Genomic DNA, 22,973 nt, shown 5'->3' on the forward strand with positions numbered 1-22,973 from the left:
TGGCGTTTTGCTGCATCTGTATCTTTGAGGTAAATCCCCAGCAGTGCAATTGCTGTGTCATAGAGTAGCTCTATTTTTAACTCTTTGAGGAACCTCCACACAGTTTTCCAGAGTGGCTGTACCAGTTCCCATTCCCACCGACAGGGCAGGAGGGTTCCCCTTTCTCCACATCCTCTCCCAACATTTGTTGTTTCCCGTCTTGTTAATTTTCACCATTCTCGCTGGTGTGAGGTGGCATCTCATTATGGTTTTGATTTGTATTTCCCTGATGGCAAGTGATGCGGAGCATTTTCTCATGTGCTTATTGGCCATGTCTGTGTCTTCCTCTGTGAAATTTCTGTTCATGTCTTTTGCCCATTTCAGGATTGGATTTTTTGTTCTTGGGTGTTCAGTTTAACAAGTTCTTTATAGATCTTGGATATTAGCTCTTTATCTGATACATCATTTGCAAATATCTTCTCCCATTCTGTAGGTTGTCTTTTAGTTTTGTTGACTCTTTTGCTGTGCAGAAGCTTTTATCTTGATTATCTTGATGAAGTCCTAGTAATTCATTTTTGCTTTTGTTTCCCTTGTCTTCATCGATGTATCTTGCAAGAAGTTGCTGTGGCCAAGGTCAAAAAGGGTGTTGCCTTTGTTCTCCTCTAGGATTTTGATGGATTCTTATCTCACATTTAGATCTTTCATCCATTTTGAGTTTATGTTTGTGTCTGGTGTAAGAGAATGGTTTAGTTTCATTCTTCTGCACATGGCTGTCCAATTGTCCCAGCAGCATTTATTGAAGAGAAGAGACTGTCTTTTTTCCAGTGGATAGTCTTTCCTGCTTTGTCAAATATTAATTGACCATAGAGTTGAGGGTCCACTTCTGGATTCTGGATTCTGTTCCATTGATCTATGTGTCTGTTTCTGTGCCAGTACCACACTGTATTGATGATCACAGCTTTGTAGTACAACTTCAGGTCTGTCATTATGATGCTGCCAGCTCTGGTTTTCTTTTTTAATATTCCCCTGCCTATTTGGGGTCTTTTCTGATTCCACACAAATCTTAAGATGATTTGTTCCAAGTGTCTGAAGAAAGTCCATGGTATTTTGATAGAGATTGCATTAAATGTGTAAATTGCCCTGGGTAACATTGACATTTTCACAATATTAACTCTTTTAATCCATGAACATGGAATATTTTTCCATCTCTTTGTGTCTTCCTCAATTTCTTTCAGAAGTGTTCTATAGTTTTTAGGGTATAGATCCTTTACCTCTTTGGTTAGGTTTATTCCTAGGTATCTTATGTTTTTGGGTGCAATTGTAAATGGGATTGACTCCTTAATTTCTCTTTCTTCAGTCTCATTGTTAGTGTATAGAAATGCCACTGATTTCTGGGCATTGATTTTGTATCCTGCCACGCTACCAAATTGCTGTATGAGTTCTAGCAATCTTGGGGTGGAGTCTTTTGGGTTTTCTGTGGTCAGTATCATGTCATCTGCAAAGAGGGAGAGATTGACTTCTTCGTTGCCCATTTTAATGCCTTTTATTTCTTTTTGTTGTCTGATTGCTGAGGCTAGGACTTCTAGTACTATGTTGAAAAGCAGTGGTGAGAGTGGACATCCCTGTCTTGTTCCTGATCTGAGGGAAAAAGCTCTCAGTGTTTCCCCATTGAGAATGATATTTGCTGTGGGCTTTTCATAGATGGCTTTTAAGATGCTGAGGAATGCTCCCTCTATCCCTACACTCTGAAGAGTTTTGATCAGGAATGGATGCTGTATTTTGTCAAACGCTTTCTCTGCATCTATTGAGAGGATCATATGAGTTCTGTGAACTCCATCTGGTCCAGTGTATCATTGAAAGCTCGTTTCTTTTGAGAGGTTGTGCTTAGAAGATCTGTCCTTTACAAAAAGCTCCGTGTTGAAGTCTCCCAGTATTAGTGTATTATCTAAGTATGTCTTTATTTTGGTTATTAATTGATATACTTGGCAGCTCCACATTAGGGGCATAAATATTCATGATTGTTAGGTCCTCTTATTGGATAGATCCTTTAAGTATGATACAGTGTCCCTCTTTATCTCTTACTTCGGTCTTTGAGATAAACTTTAATTTATCTGATATGAGGATGGCTACCCCTGCTTTCTTTTGAGGACCCTTTGAATGGTAAATGGTTCTTCAACCTTTTATTTTCAGGCTGTAGGTGTCCTTAGGTCTAAAATTTGTCTATTGTAAACAGCAAATAGATGGGTCTTGCTTTTATATCCAGTCTGAAACCCTGTGCCTTTTGATGGGGTCATTAAGCCTATTCACGTTCAGAGTTACTATTGAAAGATAGGAATTTAGTGTCATCATAATACCTATTCAGTCCCTGTTTTTGTGGATTGTTTCCTTGGACTTCCTCTTTCTTTTATAGAGTCCCCCTTAATATTTCTTGCAGAGCTGGTTTGGTGGTCACATATTCTTTCAGTTTCTGCTATCTTGGAAGTTCTTTCTCTCTCCTATTCTGAATAAGAGCCTTGCTGGATAAAGTATTCTTGGCTGCAGGTTCTTCTCATTTAGGACCCTGAATATATCCTGCCAGCCCTTTCTGGCCTGCCAGGTCTCTGTGGAGAGGTCTGCTGTTAACCTAATACTTCTCCCCATAAAGGTTAGGGATTTCTTGTCTCTTGCTGCTTTAAGGATCTTCTCTTTATCTTAGAATTTGCAAGTTTTACTATTAAATGTCGGGGTGTGGGGTGTTGAACGGTTTTTATTGATTTTAAGGGGGGATCTCTATCTCCTGGATCTCAATGCCTGTTTCCCTCCCCAAGTTAGGGAAGTTCTCAGCTATGATTAGTTCAAATACACTTTCTGGTCCTCTGTCCCTTTCGGCACCCTCTGGAACCCCAATTAAACGTAGATTTTTCCTTCTGAGGCTGTCATTTATTTCCCTTAACTTTTCCTCATCGTCTTTTGTTTTTCTCTTTTTTTCCTCAGCTTCCTTCCCTGCCATCAACTTGTCTTCTATGTCACTCACTCTTCTTCCTCATTAACCCTCGTCGTTGGGACCTCCAGTCTGGATTGCATCTCATTTAATTGATTTTTAATTTCGGCCTGATTAGATCTAAATTCTGCAGTCATGAAGTCTCTTGAATCCTTTATGCTTTTTTCCAGAGCCACCAGTAGCTTTATAATTGTGCTTCTAAATTGGCTTTCTGACATTGAATTGTAATCCAAATTCTGTAACTCTGTGGGAGAGAGTACTGTTTCTGATTCTTTGTTTTGTGGTGAGTTCTTCTTTCTAGTCCTTTTGCTCAGTGCAGAGTGGCTAAAAACAAATTGTACTGGAAAAAGAAAAAAGAGGGGGGACAAACAAAAAAACAAGGAGGGGTATCCTCTGATTCTATATACTGTAAGTCCCTAGTCTTCCCCTGGAACTTTCCTGCACTGCTTGGTCAGGAACTTGTTCTTCCCCTGTCCTTGCAGCTGGTCTTCTGGGGGAGGGGCCTGCTGTGCTGATTCTCAGGTGTGTGTACCTGGGGGAGCTGCTCCGCCCCTGCTAGGTGCATGGTTCAGTAGGTGCCGTTTATCCTGTAAGGCCCCTGTTCCCTGGCACCCTGCTCAGTCCCAGACACAAGATGACACCATGAGGAACAACAACAGTGGCAGCGGCCAGCTCTCCAGCTCTGGAGTCAGCTCCAGCAGCAACAACTACAGTCTCCCAGTGTGCAGGGGCCTGACATTCCATGGGCCGGGGGCACTGCTCTGCACAGCTTGGGACCTCCCGGCGTCAGGAGCATCCCTGCTGTCTTGTGTGCTCCCTGGGCCGCACAGCCCCTTCCTTGCAGAGCCGCTGCCTTGCTGCGGCTGGGCACTCGCTCCATCCCTTTACGGAGCTCAGAGCTCAGCCCACGGTTTGTGGTGCTTTTCCTCTGTTAGTGGTCCTCGTGAGCCTCGGGTCATCACTGCCCCTCCTGGGATCCTGCCCGAGTTCCCTGCAAGAGTAATGTTCCTGCTTCTCCGGGACTGGGTTGTCTTGTCCTTGGGGCACTCGACACCAGGCCTTAGCCTGGCTCCTTGCAGGGGCCCCCTCCCCCTTGGATGCTTTTTTATTTTTATTTTTTTCCGTCTTCCTACCTTGATAGAAGCGCGAACTCTTCTCACTGTAGCATTCCAAGTGTTCTCTCTTTAAATCTCAGGCCAAATTCATAGGTTTTCAGGATGATTTGAAAGTTATCTAGGTAAGTTGGTTGGGACAGGTGACTTGGGGATCCTACTCTTCCGCCATCTTGCCCCGCCTCTTCACTCCGTAAATGTTAATTGAGCTTCTATTCTGTGTAAGGCTCTTTATTAGGTATTTGGATTATAACATTAAGACTCACATTAAAAACAAAAGTATTTGATTGTTAGGCAGTACCTGTAAATTGTATTTGTTGAAGTGCTGCCAATAGTTTTTTTGTTTGTTGATATGTTACTAATTTCTGTCGTGCATATTTTACCTTGTCTTTGATACTAACTTAGTATATATTATTTTCAGCTAATTACAGCCAAACTTACACAAATAAGTTCCAATATGCCTTCAAGCCCTGATAGCTCTTCTGATTCCTCAACTGGGTCTCCTGGAAACCATGGTAATCATTACAGTGATGGTCCCAATCCAGAAGTGGAAAGCTGTTTGCCTGGGGTGGTAAGTAGATGGTTTGAGCTACCGTAGGCAAGACATTATGCTAGATTCTTTGAGAATAAGGAAGTATAGTTGGACCTCATATCGACCACCTACCCCTCACCATCCCCCCCACAAAGTAGAAAATTCAAGTATACCTTTTACCTCTCCCAAAATTTAACTACTCATAGCCTAGTCTTGACCAGAAGCCTTAATAATACATAATCAGTTGCACATATATTTTGTACGTTATATGTATATTTATTGCATTTTTACTGTATTATATACTGGATATATGCATAATACACTTTTTTAAATAATCTACATAATAAATGCTAAGAAATTCATAAGGAAGAGAAAATACATTTACAGTACTGCATTGTATTTGCAAGGAAAAAAATACGTGTATAAGTGAACCTGTGCAGTTCAAAGTCGTTGCTGAAGGGCTAGGTGTATATAGAATAGTTCGTTTTTTTTTTTTTTTTCTGAGAAGCTTACAATTTAATGTGGAAAAATACAAATAACTACATAGTTAACCATCAACTTCAGAATAGATCTGAAAGGTGATTGTAACTTGGTTGAAATTTAAACATTTCCTTTTAGATACAGTATTACATATAGTAATACATTTACGTAAAATTAATCTATTACAACTGAATTACAACTATTGAATATATAAACTTAGAAAAATATCACTGTATTTTGTATTTGTACCACAGAAATAAATCCTTTCTTCACAACTGTTTTTGTAGGAAAATGTCTGTAGTCTTTCTCAACTTGTCCTTAACATACCTTATATCTCAAGAAACAGTGACTCCTCCTTTCCTTACCCTCTCCTTCCACTCCTCCCCAGAAGAATTTTAATGGCTGTGATAATAACCAGCCACTCCAATGTCAGAAGAATTGGCTCCTATAACAGGATTAGGAATTTAAGTATTAACAGCCATTACAGCCTTTGGCATGTATGGAGTCTAACTTTTATGTATGAGAGAAATAAAATAATGATAGGGCTGTCACTCAGAAATTACTGGAGATGGCTTGGATAATATAATTCAGTCTGAATCATGAAGGATTTCTACAGATGAAATGTTGGGTAAAGCAGACCATTTTAGAGACAGTAGAAATGACATAAGCAAAAGTGTGGAAATTAATTACTTGGCTCTTTTTGAGGGTACATGTCATTTATAGGTAAATGTTTTATATGTTTTGTATTCTAGATAATGTCACTACATCCCAGATACATTTCTTTCCTTTGGCAAGTTGCAGACTTAGGTAGCAGCCTAAATATGCCTCCTCTTAGAGATGGAGCAAGAGTACTTATGAAACTTATGCCACCAGGTAAGAATCTTTTTTATATGTATAATGTTCATAAAATATACCCTGGACAATAATGGAATGTATTAACATTCTTTCTCTAGATGGAATATGCTTTGTTGTATAGGCCACATCAGGAGTTGACAAACTAAGTGCACAGTCCAAATTCACCCCATTGCCTCATTTTGTACAGCCTAGGAGCCAAGGATGATTTTTACATTTTTAAATGGAGGGGGGACGGATTTCAAGAGAATAATATTTTGTGGCTCCTGAAAATCACATGAAATTTACATTTTATTGTCCTCAACAAACTTCTGTTAGTGTACAGGCATGCTCATTCGTGGCTGCTTTTGTTTTAAAACACTAGATAGCGCAATAGTTGTGGTTGACACCGTATGGTCTGCAAAGCTTTAAATATTTACTATCTGGCCCTTTACAGAAAAAATGAGCCGACTTCACAATGTTATGGGCCATGTGTCATCTGTGACACTGTTTCTTTATTATTCCTCAGAAACAATTACTTTAACGTGCAGCTTTTTTTTCTATATGTATATACCATTATATCTATAAATAATAACTTAGTACAATTGTGTCTTGTCTATTTTATATACCTGCTCTTGAGTTTCTATTGTGGAGATGAAAACTTAAGTCTTATTATTATTTTTTTAAGAGTTTATTTATTTATTCACGAGAGAAACAAAAAGAGATGCAGAGACACAGGCAGAGGGAGAAGCAGGCTCCATGCAGGGAGCCTGACGTGGGACTCGATCTCGGGTCTCCAGGATCACACCCTGGGCTAAAGGCGGCGCCAAACCACTGAGCCACCAGTCTGCCCTTAAGTCTTATTTTCACATCCTCCTCATTTTTGCTTAAATTCTTTTATCTAAAATTAACACTAAAATGTAAATTTACATTTACATTTCTTACTTCAAGAGTACGTGGGAAGTAGTTTGGATTACTGACAAACTTTTTTCCTGAATTTAATAATGTCCACTTTTTGTTTTCTTAATTTTCTGTACGCTTATCACTATTTCATTCCACATACTGTTTAATAACGTCTCAAAATAATTTCCCGTTGTTATTTCCATTATATAATCTGTTATGTTTTACTATTTTCTGGAGCCTTTCTTCCTTCCTCTTGTAGCTGTTTATTCTTTGGTATAGAACTACTGTTGTGGGACTTCTTTCTTCACCTTTTCCATGGCAGCATCTCCATTCTCAAGTTCCTATGTCTTGGGTCTTGAAGTTTTTTCTTACCTACTCCCACAAGGATGTACTCTCGAACCCTGCTTGGGCTGCGATACCTTAGACTATGCACCCCTTTCACATGGAATTTAAATAGCACTATTAAAAATAATATATCTTCAGAGAGAACTTGAACAACTCACCAGGTAATTGAATGTGCCTGAAGGCTGCCTCAGGAGATAATAAAAAGACATGACACCAGTAGAAAATGCTGACTTGGTAGTGCTGAGGTAACACAGGGGGAAATATAACTGGGAGATAGATGGGCTGCCATTAAAGTTTGCCTGGGAACCAACACCCAAGAGTCCTGAAAGGCTGGTTGTACACCTCTCAGAATAAGCTCTGCTTGCAGGTCCTCACTTTTCATTTTCCTAAAAAGTTAAAAGGGCTTTTTACTGTACAGCTGCCTGGCCCAGGGGTTTTTGGTTGGTTGGTTTTGGGTTTTGTTGTTTTCGAAAGTTAGACCTCATCAATTATATTGGCACCTTCCTCATGATACAGACACCCTTTTATTTGCCGTTTGAATATGAGCTGATTAGGGTTTTAAAAACATGTGACAAATGAACAGAGTTTACTTATTTCCTTGAAGGCTAATACTGATAGGTGCTTTATTTTCTTGTTTCCTGCCTGTCTCTTGTTTTTGGAGAGTACTTTTTTTCCTAATAAAAACTTATTTTCCTTTTTTTTTTTTTTTTTTTTTTTTAAAGATTCTATTCATTTATTCATGAGAGAGAGAGAGGCAGAGACACAGGCAGAGGGAGAAGCGAGAAGCAGGCTCCATACAAGGATCCCAGTCCTGGACTCGAACCCGGGAATCTGGGATCACACCCTGCGCCAAAGTCAGGCGCCCAACCACTAAGCCACTCAGGCGTCCCTTATTTTCCTATTTTAAATAATTTCAAACTTACAAAGAATAATACAATCTCATTTACCCATCCCCACATTCAGTAGTTGTTAATAATTTGGTATAGTTGTTAAATCATTTTTTTTTCTTTTCTTTTTTTTTTTTTTAAAGATTTTATTTATTTATTCATGATAGTCACAGAGAGACAGAGAGAGAGAGGCAGAGACATAGGCAGAGGGAGAAGCGGGCTCCATGCAGGGAGCCCGATGTGGGATTCGATCCTGGGTCTCCAGGATCACGCCCTGGGCCAAAGGCAGGCGCCAAACCGCTGCGCCACCCAGGGATCCCTTGTTAAATCATTCTGTGGTAAGATTTTTCTAACTTTCGGAGAGCAAGTTGTAGATACCCTATATTTTTATCCCTAAATAACTACTGGTTTCTAAGAACAAGAACATTCTGTTAAAATTACCACAGTAATTAATCAAAATCAGAAAATATAACATTGGTAAATTACTATAATTTACCCAAAAAATTACTATAATTTACAGACCTTATACATATTTTACCAATTTTCCCCATAGTGAACCTTATCAACAGTGTTTTCTGGTTGAGAGTCCAATTCAGGTTCTTACACTATATGATTCGTTGGATCTTTAATCTGGAATGGTTCCTCGGTCTTTGTTGTTTATGATTTTGAAGATTTTTTTTTTTTAATTTTTTTATTTATTTATGATAGTTAGAGAGAGAGAGGCAGAGACACAGGCAGAGGGAGAAGCAGGCTCCATGCACCGGGAGCCCGATGTGGGATTCGATCCCGGGTCTCCAGGATCGCGCCCTGGGCCAAAGGCAGGCGCCAAACCGCTGCGCCACCCAGGGATCCCGATTTTGAAGATTTTGAAAAGCACAAATCATTTGTGGTCTTTTTCGGTTTTGCTGGTCTTCTGATGGTTATATACAGGTTGTACATTTTTGTCAGAATACCACTTATGTGATGCTCTCTCAGAGCATTATACCAGGAAGCACATGTCATTTTGTCCTTTATTGGTAACATTATCCCAGATCACTTAATTGACGTCTGCCAGGTTTCTCCTCCGTAAAGTTACTTTTCATATTTTGGAGAAATGTTACAAGATTCTGTAACTCTTTCCTCATCACACTTTTACTTAGGATTTTACCATTCATTGCAATTATTGCTTGAATCGGTTCTTTTGTGGTGGTTACAAAATGGTGATTTTATTTAATTTGATCATTCCTTCTGCATTTACTGGTTTGCAACCCTATTTGTGATGTCTTTTAGATGTATACACACATGCATAACCTTGTTGGGTTATAGCCATTATAATTATTACTTATTTTGATTCTCAGTTGTCCCATAAACAGTCAGTGGATGGACACAATGCCTTTTTTATATAGCTGCATCATTATTTGAGTACTTTCTTACTTGCTGTCACAAGATGTTTAAAGCTCATCTAGTACTTTTATTCTAGCCCTAGAATCAGCCATTTCTCCTTTCTGTGAGAGAGAGAGGGTATTTAGAAACCAGAAACTTATTGCTACTGGGGTATCTTGTTTCCAGGCCTTCCCATTAAACTGAGGAAGTAATACACATCTCTATCAATTTCTGTATTTGTCTCTATTAGAAAAAATAAACATGGGTTTATACTGGTTCTATTCCAGCATCTTCATCTTTCCCCATTTCATATTTGTATCTATCTCTAAATGAGTAAGAAATCTGCTTTCCAACTTCATCAATTTATTGTTGGTTTGGGGGAGTGACTTGCTTCTTATGCAGACTTCAGCCACTGGTTAGGTCTTTGATTTCATCTCTACTTTCTCAAGTACCTGTTGTTTTCATGTCCTGAGCTTTTCTAGGATTCAGTGGGACATTAATTTAGTAAGTACCCCTTCTCCTCCCTCTTACCCCCATAGTTGCTTCTTGTTCATCTAAGCTAGCTGTCTTCCATCCCCTCTATACCTTCAGTAATTCACTCACATTTTTCTACTGTTTCTTCATCCCCTATTTGTATGTCCTTTTGAGGTTATATATTTTATAATCCATTATTCTCTTTGTGGTGGGTTTGTGGTTGCTTTGCTGATAAATACAGTTCAATAATTCTTAGCTAAAGTGTCTCTCAATCACTTAATTTAATCCTTATCCCTTACCTGTTGTACCATTTGGAATTGTATTGTTTCATTTACTAGTGTTTGAGTAACAGTTCTTGCTTTATGTATGCAAAAGAGCCCACCATCACAATGTATTTTAAAACACCTCAGAATCCCTGATCTTGTGATTTTAGCATAATGCCACTACATAGTACAAGAAAGCTCTTGCAGAAGCCCAAGCAAAAAACCTCAGTGTGCTTTTTTTCATATTTTATATGATCAAAGTATAGTACCTAAATTTGAAATAGCCAACACTGAAAAAGCCAGTGATGATCATATTACAATAGACAGATCACAGGCTTTGGACTCAATAGACTTGAGTTCAAGTTCTTATTCTAGTTATTTCATGCCTCAGACATGTTTTGTTTTTCAGAATTTCCTTGTAAAACTGGGCTAATAACTATTTCATGGAACTGCAGGGATTACATGGGTGACCCATACATACATCTGTGGAAAATCCCAGCCTAATGACTGGTATTTAATAAGTATTCAACAAATGTTAACCTACTCGCTGTCACTATAGTTGCCTCATGCATGCATACATATACACACACACATTCATTATCCATCCCTCCCTCCCTCCACCCCTTTTAAGAAAGGAAGCAGAGACTCCTAAGGAAAGGAAGTAGTTATAAATTCTGTTTCTAGCTGTGTTACTTTTGGGTAATCATTTAATGTTTGTGTACGCTTGCATATATTTTAAAGGGGGAGAAAACCAAGATGGAATGAGTAGCTTTTTTTCTAGTCATTGACTTTACATCTCTTAGTTCTTTCTGAATCTGCCTGAAAGTCAGGTGCCTCTATTATGAGTTGCTGTTAAACTTCGAACATCTCCAGTCTTCTCTGTAGGTAATTTAAGCTTTTGTAATTTATACTGTTGTCAGTAGTTCCTCTGTACTTTCCCTACGTGCATTGGGAAAAGATTCTCCTTGATACTGAGTAATAAAAATGTATACTGCTTTACTAAGCAGAATGAGTTGCTTTTCCCTTTCAGTGCTTCCTTTTTTTAATTTTAATGTATTTCTTTGGAAAAAGAGAGCACAAGTGGGGGAAGAGACAGAGAGAGGGAAAGACTCCCCGCTGAGCAGGGAGCCTGACACAGGACTCCACCCCAGGACCCTAGGATCATAGCCTAAGCCAAAGGCAGCTGCCTTAACCCCCTGAGCCACCCAGGTGCATCTTCAGCCCACTTTCCCCTAGAAGTTTAGTCTGCTTAATATCTTCAAATATGCCAAAGTCCATTGTAAGCACTTCATTTAAGCCTCAAAACATGCCTATGAAGGAATTAACTTTTTTTTTTTTTTTCATTTAAAGATTTTCCCTCTCTGTGTCTCTGCCTCTCCCTCTGTGTGTGTCTTTCATGAATAAATAAAATCTTTAAAAGGGGGATAGGGATCCCTGGGTGGCTCAGCAGTTTGGCATCTGCCTTCGGCCCAGGGTGTGATCCTGGAGTCCTGGGATCAAGTTCCACATCAGGCTCCCTGCTTCTCCCTCTGCTGGTGTCTCTGCCTCTCTCTCTCTTTCTGTATCTCTCATAAATAAATAAATAAATAAATAAAATATTTAAAGAAATAAAATGAGGGCAGCCCCGGTGGCGCAGCGGTTTAGCGCCGCCTGCAGCCCAGGGTGTGATCCTGGAGACCCGGGATCGAGTCCCATGTCGGGATCCCTGCGTGAAGCCTTCTTCTGCCTCCATGTCTCTGCCCCACTCTCTCTGTGTGTCTCATGAATGAATAAATAAAACCTTTAAAAAAAAAGAAAAAAAATATAAAGATGGAGAAACTGAGACAGCTAACAAGCTACCTAACCAGGGACACATAACTTAAATGACAGTTCTAAGATTCAAATGTAGACTTTTGGGCTCCAATGTTTATACTGTAAACATATACAGGTTTATATTACTGTTCATTGTTTTCTATAATGTTAATAATATATTGCTATAACCATATACTTGATTAGGGTTAGGTATCTTTATAAAAGATGGGAAGGGAATAAACTAAAATCTTAACTATAGTTGGATGACAGTATTGTGGATGGTTTAAATTTTTCTCTATTTAACTGGGGACCTGGAATCATTTAGATTCATGAATGCTGAAGTTGGAATAGCCATTAATGATCATTTGGTTTACATAGCACAGTTGAATAAAATAGAATGCAACAACATTAAATGATTTGTTTAGTACTCATGCCTTCCTTTTCTTAGAACTTGTTTCTTTTCTCCGCCTCCCTTTTGCCTTCATCCTTCACTCAGAATATCTTTAAACCAAGCAAGACTTTCTCAGATAAAGCCTATCAGTTGCTTTGTTTTTAGAGAGTAGTTTGGTGATATATGTTAAAAGTCTTGGATCTTGGTGGCTTTTTCTGCTTGCAGGATTTTTTTTTTTCCTGATGAAATAAATAATTGCAAAGATTGAGCTGCTAGGATCTTCAGTGTAAAAAAAAATACAGAGACAAAACTACATGCCCAATGAGAGGTTAAACTGGTAAAATAACATACTATCAATTTAAACACCAATTAAAAATAATATAAGGGATGAATATTTAATATTCTCATTACATTTAATATTCTCATTACCTGAGAAGCTATTCACAGATGTTTGATTATAAAACTTAATATTTCGGCAGACTGGGTGGCTCACGGGTTTAACACTGCCTTCAGCCCAGGGTGTGATCCTGGAGACCCCAGATCGAGTCCCACATCGGGCTACCTGCATAGAGCCTGCTTCTCCCTCTGCCTGTGTCTCTGCCTCTCTCTCTCTCTGTGTCTCTCATGAGTAAATAAATAGGATCTTTAAAAAATAAAACAAGACTTTATTTAGTTACATTATGTTTCACTGTCCCTTCAGAATAGGGAAAACTAATGATTTTAACACAACTGATTTGTTTTTTTCAAGATTTTTAAATTTTGTTTTTAAGTAATCTCTATACCCAACATTGGGGCTCGACTTCACAACTCCCGAGATGAAGAGTCATGTGCTTCACCAACTGAGTTAGCTAGGTCCCCCACAAACGGAAGATTTTGCTATTTCTAGGCTACTTCAGGCATACAAAATTACCTTACTCTATGGAAATTATAGTAATTTTCATTTATCTTTATTCTTCAAGAAAAAAGATTTTATTTTATTTTTATATATATATATATTTTTTAATTTTTATTTATTTATGATAGTCACACACAGAGAGGCAGAGACATAGGCAGAGGGAGAAGCAGGCTCCATGCACCGGGAGCCCAACGTGGGATTTGATCCCGGGTCTCCAGGATCACGCCCTGGGCCAAAGGCAGGCGCTAAACCGCTGCGCCACCCAGGGATCCCAAGAAAAAAGATTTTAATATTTTTAAAGCAATCTTAGTTATCAAGTGGTATTTTAATCATAACACATTACCTTGGAAATAATTTGATGATAACAAGGTACTTTCTAAAGTTGATTATTCTTAAGTTTGAATGGTAACTAATGCTAAATTGCATCATGGGTATTTTTTTAACTGTATCTTTTCGCTGTCATTTGAAAGAAATGTAGGGGTACGTGGGTAACTCAGTTAAGTGTCCAACTCAGTTTCAGCTTGTGTCGTGAGATTGAGTCATGCATTGGGCTCCATGCTCAACTCGGAGTCTGCTTAAGATTCTCTCCCTCTCCCTCTGCCCCTCCCTTCATGCTCTCATGTGCTCTGTCTCTCAAAATCTTTAAAATGAAAGAAAGTAAGAAACTTGTATTTTAGTAGCATGGGTGGAAGAATAAAAATCCTGTGCTTGGAGGTAAACATTAATCCCCGTAGGTTTCTCCTACTACTCAAAAGTAGATTGTTCCTATGAACAACCTTTTGTAAGCCAAAATGATGTAAAGCACAAAGAAGCAGTTACCATTAGTTTATATGGGAAACTATTTTGAGTGTTCCCACACCCAAAAAGTAACCTCTTAAGCGACATCTTGTTCTAATGGATCCACAAAATAAGATAAAGCACAGAAGCTCACAGAGACAGCCTGACGCTCTAGTGGCTTGATGCTGAGTATAATTCCCAGGAAAGGAGCTTTGTGGGGCCACTTCCCTCCTTGAGGGTGCACATTGCCTCTTTAACAACTGCGAAACAAATAACACTATTTTTGTTTTTACCTTTTCATAAAAGTGAAAATCCTCTTTGGATTTCTTGTGGCTAATGAAAACAGATACTAATGTAGGTCTTTCTTGCTTTCTTCCTTTCTCTTTCTTTTTTGCTTGCTTTTTTTTTTTTTTTTTTTTTAAGATTTTATTTATTTATTCATGAGACAGAGAGGCAGAGACACAGGCAGAGGGAGAAGCAGTCTCCTCCAGGAGAGCCTGATAGGGACTCCTCGAACTCCCTGAACCTAAGGCAAACCAAAGGCAAACGCTCAACTGCTGAGCCCCCCAGGCATCCCTAATGTAGGTCTTTCAATAAAGAGAAGGGCCGTGCTGTTAGGCAAAGGGTGCGCCTGTATTCCTTTTTTTCTTCACCATTGTTTGTTTTAAAATTCACCTCCTAAGGTACCACTAAGCTCATATTCAGTAAAATAAAATAGTTAATGCATAGTGTCATAAAGGTGAACAGTAGAGAAGTTGGAAGACTTCTCACTTTTTCTCTTTTGTTAGTTTCAGTAAGAATTCTTTCTTTTGAAGTGTACTGTATTTTTTAGGTTTCTAGTGGCTGAGGAGGCGTGTTGATTTGAGGTCTCTGATTAGGTGGAGACTGCCTCCTTCATGTTTGGGTTGACTGATAGGAGTCATGGTTGATGGTGGGTTTTTGTTTTTTTTTCTTGTTTTAAATCAATCCAGATCTGGCTATGTCTTGTGAAGTATGAGCCTATATAACTCAATGAACTGATTGTTATGCCACACTGAAGTAATTTTCAAAATATCAAAAGTGAAACACTATGAATGGATGAATGGTGTTGTGTTTTAGACTATCTTGTTTTCTTTCAGATAGCACAACAATAGAAAAATTAAGAGCTATTTGTTTAGACCACGCCAAACTTGGAGAAAGCAGCCTTAGTCCATCTCTTGACTCCCTCTTCTTTGGTCCTTCAGCCTCACAAGTGCTGTACCTAACAGAGGTTGGTATTTTCCCTTTTGAATTTATTTCATATTCTTTGAACTTGACCTTTTTATGTGGTAATGTGAAGAACATGGATAAAATTTGAAAATTTGAAATATTTTTAAATGGTCAAGAATTTCTTAGCAGTGATAATAGGGAAAATAGAAGTTACTTTTTAAAACCCTTTTAATATGATCCTTTTCTTTTTCCAGGTAGTCTATGCCTTGTTAATGCCTGCTGGTGCACCCCTGGCTGATGACTCGTCTGATTTTCAATTTCACTTCTTAAAAAGTGGTGGCCTACCCCTTGTCCTGAGCATGCTAACCAGAAATAACTTCCTACCAAATGCAGATATGGAAACTCGAAGGGGTGCTTACCTCAATGCTCTTAAAATAGCCAAACTGTTGCTAACTGCCATTGGCTATGGCCATGTTCGAGCTGTGGCAGAAGCTTGTCAGCCAGGTGTAGAAGGCGTGAATCCCATGACATCGGTAACCACTTTTTAAAAAATATCTTATTTATAGTAATAAATGGTAATTTTTAAAGTTCGAGTTCAGAGTTGATTCAGGATGTTTCGAGTTCCTTTCTAGTGGAATCTTAATTTAGAGGGTTTCATCTATTAAATTTGTATGAAAAGTGAAAATGGTATTTCCTGACTACTCTAAGAGGACAATTCCTCCCTACTCCTTTAAGCCTGATAAAAACTCCATATGGATCTCTTACTAACTTGTACCTGGCAGATGGATGAAGATAAACGTGGTAGTAAGAAAACTTTAACTGATTTACTACCCTGTTGCCAGCCTCTCTTCCCACCTTGATAGGCTTATCCTCTAGTTCTGAGCTTATTCCAACTCTATTTTTGTCTTGGTGGCATCCTTAATCCATCTCACCAAAAGTCCTCAAGGCATGCCAGAATTCAATGTCTACTTATGAGAGGTCAAACTATGCACTTAATTCTGACTAAAATTTGAAGTTTTCTATATTGATCACAAGTGATGGTTTTACTAAATTAATCAACAGGAGATAAAGGCTTCAGGAATGTAGATTCTCTTTTTTATAAATGACTTGGGTCTTAATCAGGGAATTGGAATGTTGATTAGTTATGTGATATATTAAATATGTGATATGGAATAATACTGCATGTATTATCATAATAGCACTTGTAATTGTTTTAGGTGTGATAATGATACTATGGTTATGTTTTAAGTGAGGTGCCCCCTCCCTTTTTATTTTTAATAATTGCTAAAATATTTACAGGGGAAACTATATGATATGCAGGATTTGCTTCAAAATAATTCTGGGGGGCAGCACCGGTGGCGCAGCGGTTTAGCGCCAGCTGTAGCCCAGGGCGTGATCCTGGAGACCCCGGATCGAGTCCCACAGCAGGCTTCCTGCATGGATCCCGCTTCTCCCTCTGCCTGTGTCTCTGCCTCTCTCTCTCTCTCTCTCTCTCTCTCTCTCTCTCTCTCTCTCTGAATGAATAAATAAATAAATCTTTTAATAATAATAATTCTGGGATTGGGGCTCCTGGGTGGCTCAGTTGGTTGAATGTCTACCTTTGGCTTAGGTCATGAACCCAGGGTTGTAGGATCTAGCCCTCATTAGGCTCCTTGCTCAGCAGGGAGTCAGCTTCTTCCTCTCTTTTTACCTGCCGCTCCCACTGCTTGTGCTTTCTCTGTCAAATAAATTAAAACGTTAAAAAATGATAATAATCCTGGGGTTGAAAAGGGAGGGAGGGAGAGTGGTTAGATAAAACACTATTGATCCTTTGTTCATAATTATTGAAGCTGGTACATGAAAGTTAATAATACTATTATCTCTGGTTTTATATACATTAGGAACTGTCCATTAAAACAGTAAAGAAAAACAAAGGGCCTGAGTTTATATCATTTACAGTATAGAGAAAGGGAATTACAACTGGAAAGGTAGTCACAATGGCCTGGCTATGTAAAACTAATCTGTTTTTTATTTTATTTTATTTTATTTTATTTTATTTTATTTTATTTATTTATTTATTTTATTTTTATTTTATTTTATTTTATTTTATTTTATTTTATTTTATTTTATTTTATTTTATTTTATTTTATTTTATTTTATTTTATTTTATTTTATTTTATTTTATTTTATTTTATTTTATTATTTTGTTAGGTAGGTAGGTAGATAGATTGATCTGTTACTGAAATTCCTCAATGTTTCTCCTTTTCAAAGAACAAAATGATGACCAGGAGAAAGCAGAGCAGGATCTGCCCAAGAGCACATTTGAGAGATCTGGGATAATTTATTGAGTCTCTAGATAGGGTTGGGACCATCAGTTTAGTTTATTACTTAAATCTGTAAGATACACTGAGCCCACATGTAGAGACAGGAATTGAATTGATCTAGAATGGGTGTTTGCAGAGGGACATGTTAACACTACATTGCACAAGAAAAAGTGGAGGCCCTATTTTTGGCAATATGGTCCGCTTTTTGTGTAAATCACCGTTGACTGTGTGTGTGTGTGTGTGTGTGTGTGTGTGTGTGTGTGGTTCTGAGGGAGTGGTGATGGGTGGGGAGCAAGTGGTTGGGTCTGGTTCTGTACAAATTACTTTCTTCAAACCAAATGGTTACATTTTTTCAGGTCAACCAAGTTACTCATGATCAAGCTGTGGTGCTGCAGAGTGCCCTTCAGAGCATTCCTAATCCATCATCTGAGTGCATGCTTAGAAATGTATCCATTCGTCTTGCTCAGCAAATATCTGATGAGGTTAGTATTAAATATTTTAATACTTAGTATTAAGAATTTTAAAGAAATAAATAAAAAATAAAAAAAAGAATTTTAAGCTGTGAAATCTTGCAAGATCTTTTCTACTTTTGGCCCTCTGTTTAATTAAGAAATAACCCTTATCACAATTTAATTAAGACTGAATTTTCGTGGGCCCACTCACTGTAATCACTTTCTCAGTCTAGAGTTCCCCTAACATGAATTTTATCTAATATTAATGTTAGTATTTTCCAGTTTGAATCCTCTTTCTGTACAATAAACATCCTTTTAAAGTGTCTAATTCAATTTTAACAAAAGCATGTATGGGAATTCCTGGGTGGCTCTGCCTGTTTAGCGCCTGTCTTTGGCCCAGGGCGTGATCCTGGAGTCCTGGGATCGAGTCCCACATCGGGCTCTCTGCATGGAGCCTGCTTCTCCCTCTGCCTGTGTCTCTGCCTCTCCTGTCTCTCATGAATAAATAAATAAAATCTTCAAAAAATTAAAAAAATAAAAAATAAAATCTTCAAAAAAAAAGGCATGTATGTATGAAACCATCACCATAATCAGGACTCAGAACATTTCCATCACTCTGTGATGTCCCTTTGCATTCCCCTCTTCCCTCTACCCCAGGTAACAGTGATCTTTTGTCACTATAGAATAGTTTGCATTTTCTACAGTTTTATATAGATATAATTCTACATACAGTGTGTGGTCTTTTATGTCTAGCTTCTTGCACTCTGAATAATGATGTTGAGAATTATCTATGTTGTGTGGATCATCAGTCCATTCCTTTTTTACTGCTGAGTAGTATCTCATTATGAATATTCCACATCCATACACTTGGTAAAGTACATGTGGATTGTTTCCCCTTTCTGGCTATGAATAAAGCTGCTATGACCATTCTGTATAAGCATTTGTGTGGACTTGGTTTTCATTTTTTCATGGGGAAAAACCGAGTAGAATGTAGATTGGTGGGATCATCTTTATAGTCTTTAATATTCTTCTGAAAGTAATGTAGGGCCATATAATAACTTAAAGAGCATACTTTGTGGTACTGCTGTTAAAAAAACAAACAGGAAGAGCAGTTTGGGAACATGAAGATTATAGTACTGCCTCATGGCCATTCCTGTTTATTTTACAAGGAGAAACATTTTTTCTTCTCCAGTTATTTTACTCTAATACTTAAATAATTTTTATTACTCATTGTCTTGCAGGCTTCAAGATATATGCCTGATATCTGTGTAATTAGAGCTATTCAGAAAATCATCTGGGCATCAGGATGTGGGGCATTACAGCTAGTATTTAGCCCAAATGAAGAAATAACTAAAATTTATGAGAAGGTAAGAATTACCTTGAAATATTTTCCTTTTAAATAAATGTTGTTTAATTGTGTGTGAGGCTGAATCATTACATCTGCTATTTTTAAAAATCCGCTCATTTGCATCTTGGATGGTTGAAAATTAAAAATATCTATAGGTAAGATGGAGTATATAGTAAAATTTTACTTAGGAAATACAGTACTGCAGAATCCTGCCATAAAGCTTGTTTTTCAAATATGATGAAACTATCTTTTTCTACTTCTCACTAGAGTCCAATATGATCTACTGAATTTGCTTTTCCCTATTCTCTTCGTTCTTCTTTCATCATCTTTCTGTCCTATGTAAATTTTGGTTTAGTTAACTATCAGCTGTGGTGTCCTGGCAGTTAAGTATTTTTGGTGCTCTTTTAAAGCAGTCAAAAGTAGAAAGAGTGTCAGCAAATGAGGTATCATCTCTGACCTTCCCTTAGATTAAGCAAATTATTTACATAAGCAAGGCTGTGTTTGACTCTTTGATTTCCTGTTACATGTACTTGCCTCTCATAATCACAGCTGCATATTTAGAAGCGGAAATTAAGTTATAGCAATTTCCGGGCTTGGTAGAGCTTCCTTTTTATAAGTTTTTTTCTCTTTTTTTAAGATAATTTATTAGCACAAGCAGGAGGAGGGGCAGAGGGAGAGAGACAAGCAGACTCCTTGCTGAGCAGGGAGCCCAATGTGGGGCTCTATCCCAGGATCCCAGTATCATGACCTGAGCTGAAGGCAGATGCTTAACCGACTAAGCCACCCAGGCACCCCCACTCAGCTAGTATTTTAATGCTTACTTGTTCTTTTTTAGGCATGTATTATAATTACTAATTTTCGATAAAGTCAGATTACAATTTATTAGCTACCCACCCAAGTATATTTTAGGTTGTAAAGCCTTCAGAACCTTTCTGAACAATTGTCCAAGAATATTGCTTTCGAAATAAAGTTTCATTGTAGATATACTACATTTTGGAACTAGTCATAAGTTCCCAACTCTGCAGTGCTAGAGTAGCTCTTGAGAAAGGAATGATGGTTGCTTCAGAAGATCCCTAGGAACCTGAAGGACAAAGAAGCAGGTGATATTCTCAGTGTGCTCCTTCATAGCTCCTTGAGATGTAACAAAATAACAGAATTAAACTCCATTGTCTATTTTAGTCATTCCCGTGCTATTCTTAAACGAATCTCAAGTTGTAGGTAGAGAGGCTGATGCCAAATGGTTTAAGTGAGTCTGTAAGTTAAGTTCCAGTTGTCTGAGATTTTTCTTAAATGCATCTCTATGTAATTTGCCTTTGACCATAATTTTACAGACCAATGCAGGCAATGAGCCAGACTTGGAAGATGAACAGGTTTGCTGTGAAGCACTGGAAGTGATGACGTTATGTTTTGCCTTGATTCCGACAGCCTTAGATGCTCTTAGTAAAGAAAAGGCTTGGCAGACATTCATTATTGACTTACTGTTGCACTGTCACAGCAAGTAAGTATCTTTCTTAATTGTAAGAAACTTGATCTTTTGTTATGCAGAAATAAATTTAGGCTGGTGGAATTTATCCCAGAAATCTGTACTCTGCAGACAGACCAGAAATCAAATATTTATTGTCCCTATAGCATAATAATGTTTAGGGAAATTAACCATATTTTCCCTAGACCTAACTTTGGTTTTAGTCCCTGTAAAATGGCAACATTAAACTTCAAAGTAAATTTTTCTCTAATTTTTAAAATCTGGTTTGTAAGATTTCAGTTATAATTTTCACCTCCTATCTTGGATAGGTAGATTTCAGGGTTTTTTGTTTCAAGAGAAATGATTAATTCAGTGTGAAATTCACAAGCACGGTTATGGTAAGAACTTTTTCATTTTATAATGAGAATAAAGAGCAACTATATAAAGCCCTCATTTTCAATTCGAGATCATTTGATCAACGATATTAACTTTGTTTTGGACTTCTTTTTTGTGCAAGTCCATCATATTTGTAGAAAATACTGGTTTCCATCCTCATGTTATAATCCTGACCTTCCTGAGGTAACTTTTTAAACTGGAGCTCTAATTAGTGTCACTGTTCCATGTAATTAATCTATCTTACATAAATTTTGTGAAAAGTCAGAAAATGTTCGTTTTGATTATTCTCTCATGTCATTTAGCAATGACAGAAATCAATGATGATTTTAATGTAAAGTCAAAATATAAGTGCTGAAATAAAACCTAGTGATAAAGCTTTTTTCTTTAAAAAAATAGTACGTTAATGGAATAGATACAAACTCACTTGTTTTAGAGGATGCTATTAAATGATTTAGTTGAAATGGATACTATTTTAGAAGTTCCTTGGTAATTTCCTTGAAATTCAGAAAATCCTTTGACAGGATTTAATTTTCTTTATTTGTTCATGAGAGACTGTTTCAGATACTGGATTATGTCCCTGCATACATGAAGCTGCCCTTCAGGCAGAGTTTATACTTGTATAATATTACTAACCAGTATACCCATGTACTGTGCATTTCCCACATATGTTTTCTTCTTAATTCTGTAGTAACGCCAAAGTAGACTGCTGCTGGCAGAACTAAGGCTGAAGTTATAGGGCAACGTTCTACCTCTTGAGTTTTAACTTTCTGCCACACAATTATATTCTGTATAATTATAATCCATGAGCAAATTAATTTGAGTCCCTATTGGTGCTTGGCAATGAAAGTCCATAGTCACAAAAAGTAGTTTTTACACTTGAGAGCTTTGAGAGAGTAATTAGTGTCATAAACGGCAAAGCACTCTGGGAATTAGAAGAGGAGTGAGTTAATTTCTACCTGGGAAGAGCAGGAATAAAGGTTCTATGTAGAATGTAACATGTAAGCTCATGTTTGAGTTAGACTTACATGCATACAAAGGAAGATGGGCATTGGCGGTTCTGCCCCTCAACTACACTCCCCATTATGATGTTTTTATTTATGTATTGTTGGACTCCATATACTTTCCTCCTCCTCCTCCATATTGCTTCTACCCTTGTCTAAGCAACCAGCACTCCTTGCCCGGACAACTGAAGTATCCTTAATCTTCCCACCCCAGTGCTGCACTACTAAGTTATTACTCTAATCTGGGTACCACACTGCAAACAGCATGATCTTTGCCAAGCAAGATCATGTTGTTTTCCTCCTAAAAAGTCTTTTTTTCTATGCCTTCCCATTGCCTTTGAATTAAGTCTAAACATTTAAATTTGGCTTATAAACATCTCAATTTGGCCCTTGCTTCTACTTAGAAGTTTCAACCGCAATGCCACGTTTTCTAGTAAATTTTCTGGGAAGTCTCCCAGACCTCTGTTCATATTAAATGAGGTCTGTTTATACATCATAACATTGAACTTACTGTAATCACCTACAATTGGATTTAAATTCCTTTATGTGGCTATGTTTCTTCCTGCCCCTTCTACCTCCTTTTGCCTTATATCCTACCTATTTAACTCCTTTGTTATCTCTGATTGACATAACAGAGGCATTTGAGTTTCCCACCCCTGGAGTAGTGCTTTCAGAGAAAAGCTGAGTAGTCTGGTTTGATGTATGAAAGAGAAGTACAGGATAATACTGTAAAGGAGATTAGTGGGAGTCAGCTTACAGAAGGTGTTGATGCTGAGATCTAAGTAGTGTTCGATTTTAATATGGTTAGGCAGTCTCATTGG

General features: G+C 37.8%; 1 protein-coding gene across 6 annotated transcripts in view; it reads left to right on the top strand.

Moving 5' to 3' along the window:
* USP9X (ubiquitin specific peptidase 9 X-linked) overlaps positions 1-22,973 on the top strand; it is a 485,115-nt gene that overhangs the window by 419,220 nt on the left and 42,922 nt on the right. For all 6 annotated transcript variants that reach the window (XM_049107421.1, XM_049107422.1, XM_025468828.3 and 3 more), the window contains 7 exons: positions 4,493-4,642; positions 5,836-5,956; positions 15,121-15,251; positions 15,445-15,723; positions 17,850-17,975; positions 19,187-19,312; positions 20,625-20,791. In XM_049107421.1, coding sequence (XP_048963378.1) covers positions 4,493-4,642; positions 5,836-5,956; positions 15,121-15,251; positions 15,445-15,723; positions 17,850-17,975; positions 19,187-19,312; positions 20,625-20,791 — 1,100 coding nt within the window. The remainder of the gene's footprint in view (positions 1-4,492; positions 4,643-5,835; positions 5,957-15,120; positions 15,252-15,444; positions 15,724-17,849; positions 17,976-19,186; positions 19,313-20,624; positions 20,792-22,973) is intronic.

This window comes from Canis lupus, chromosome X (assembly GCF_003254725.2).
Source record: "Canis lupus dingo isolate Sandy chromosome X, ASM325472v2, whole genome shotgun sequence".
Classification (NCBI taxonomy): Eukaryota; Metazoa; Chordata; class Mammalia; order Carnivora; family Canidae; genus Canis; species Canis lupus.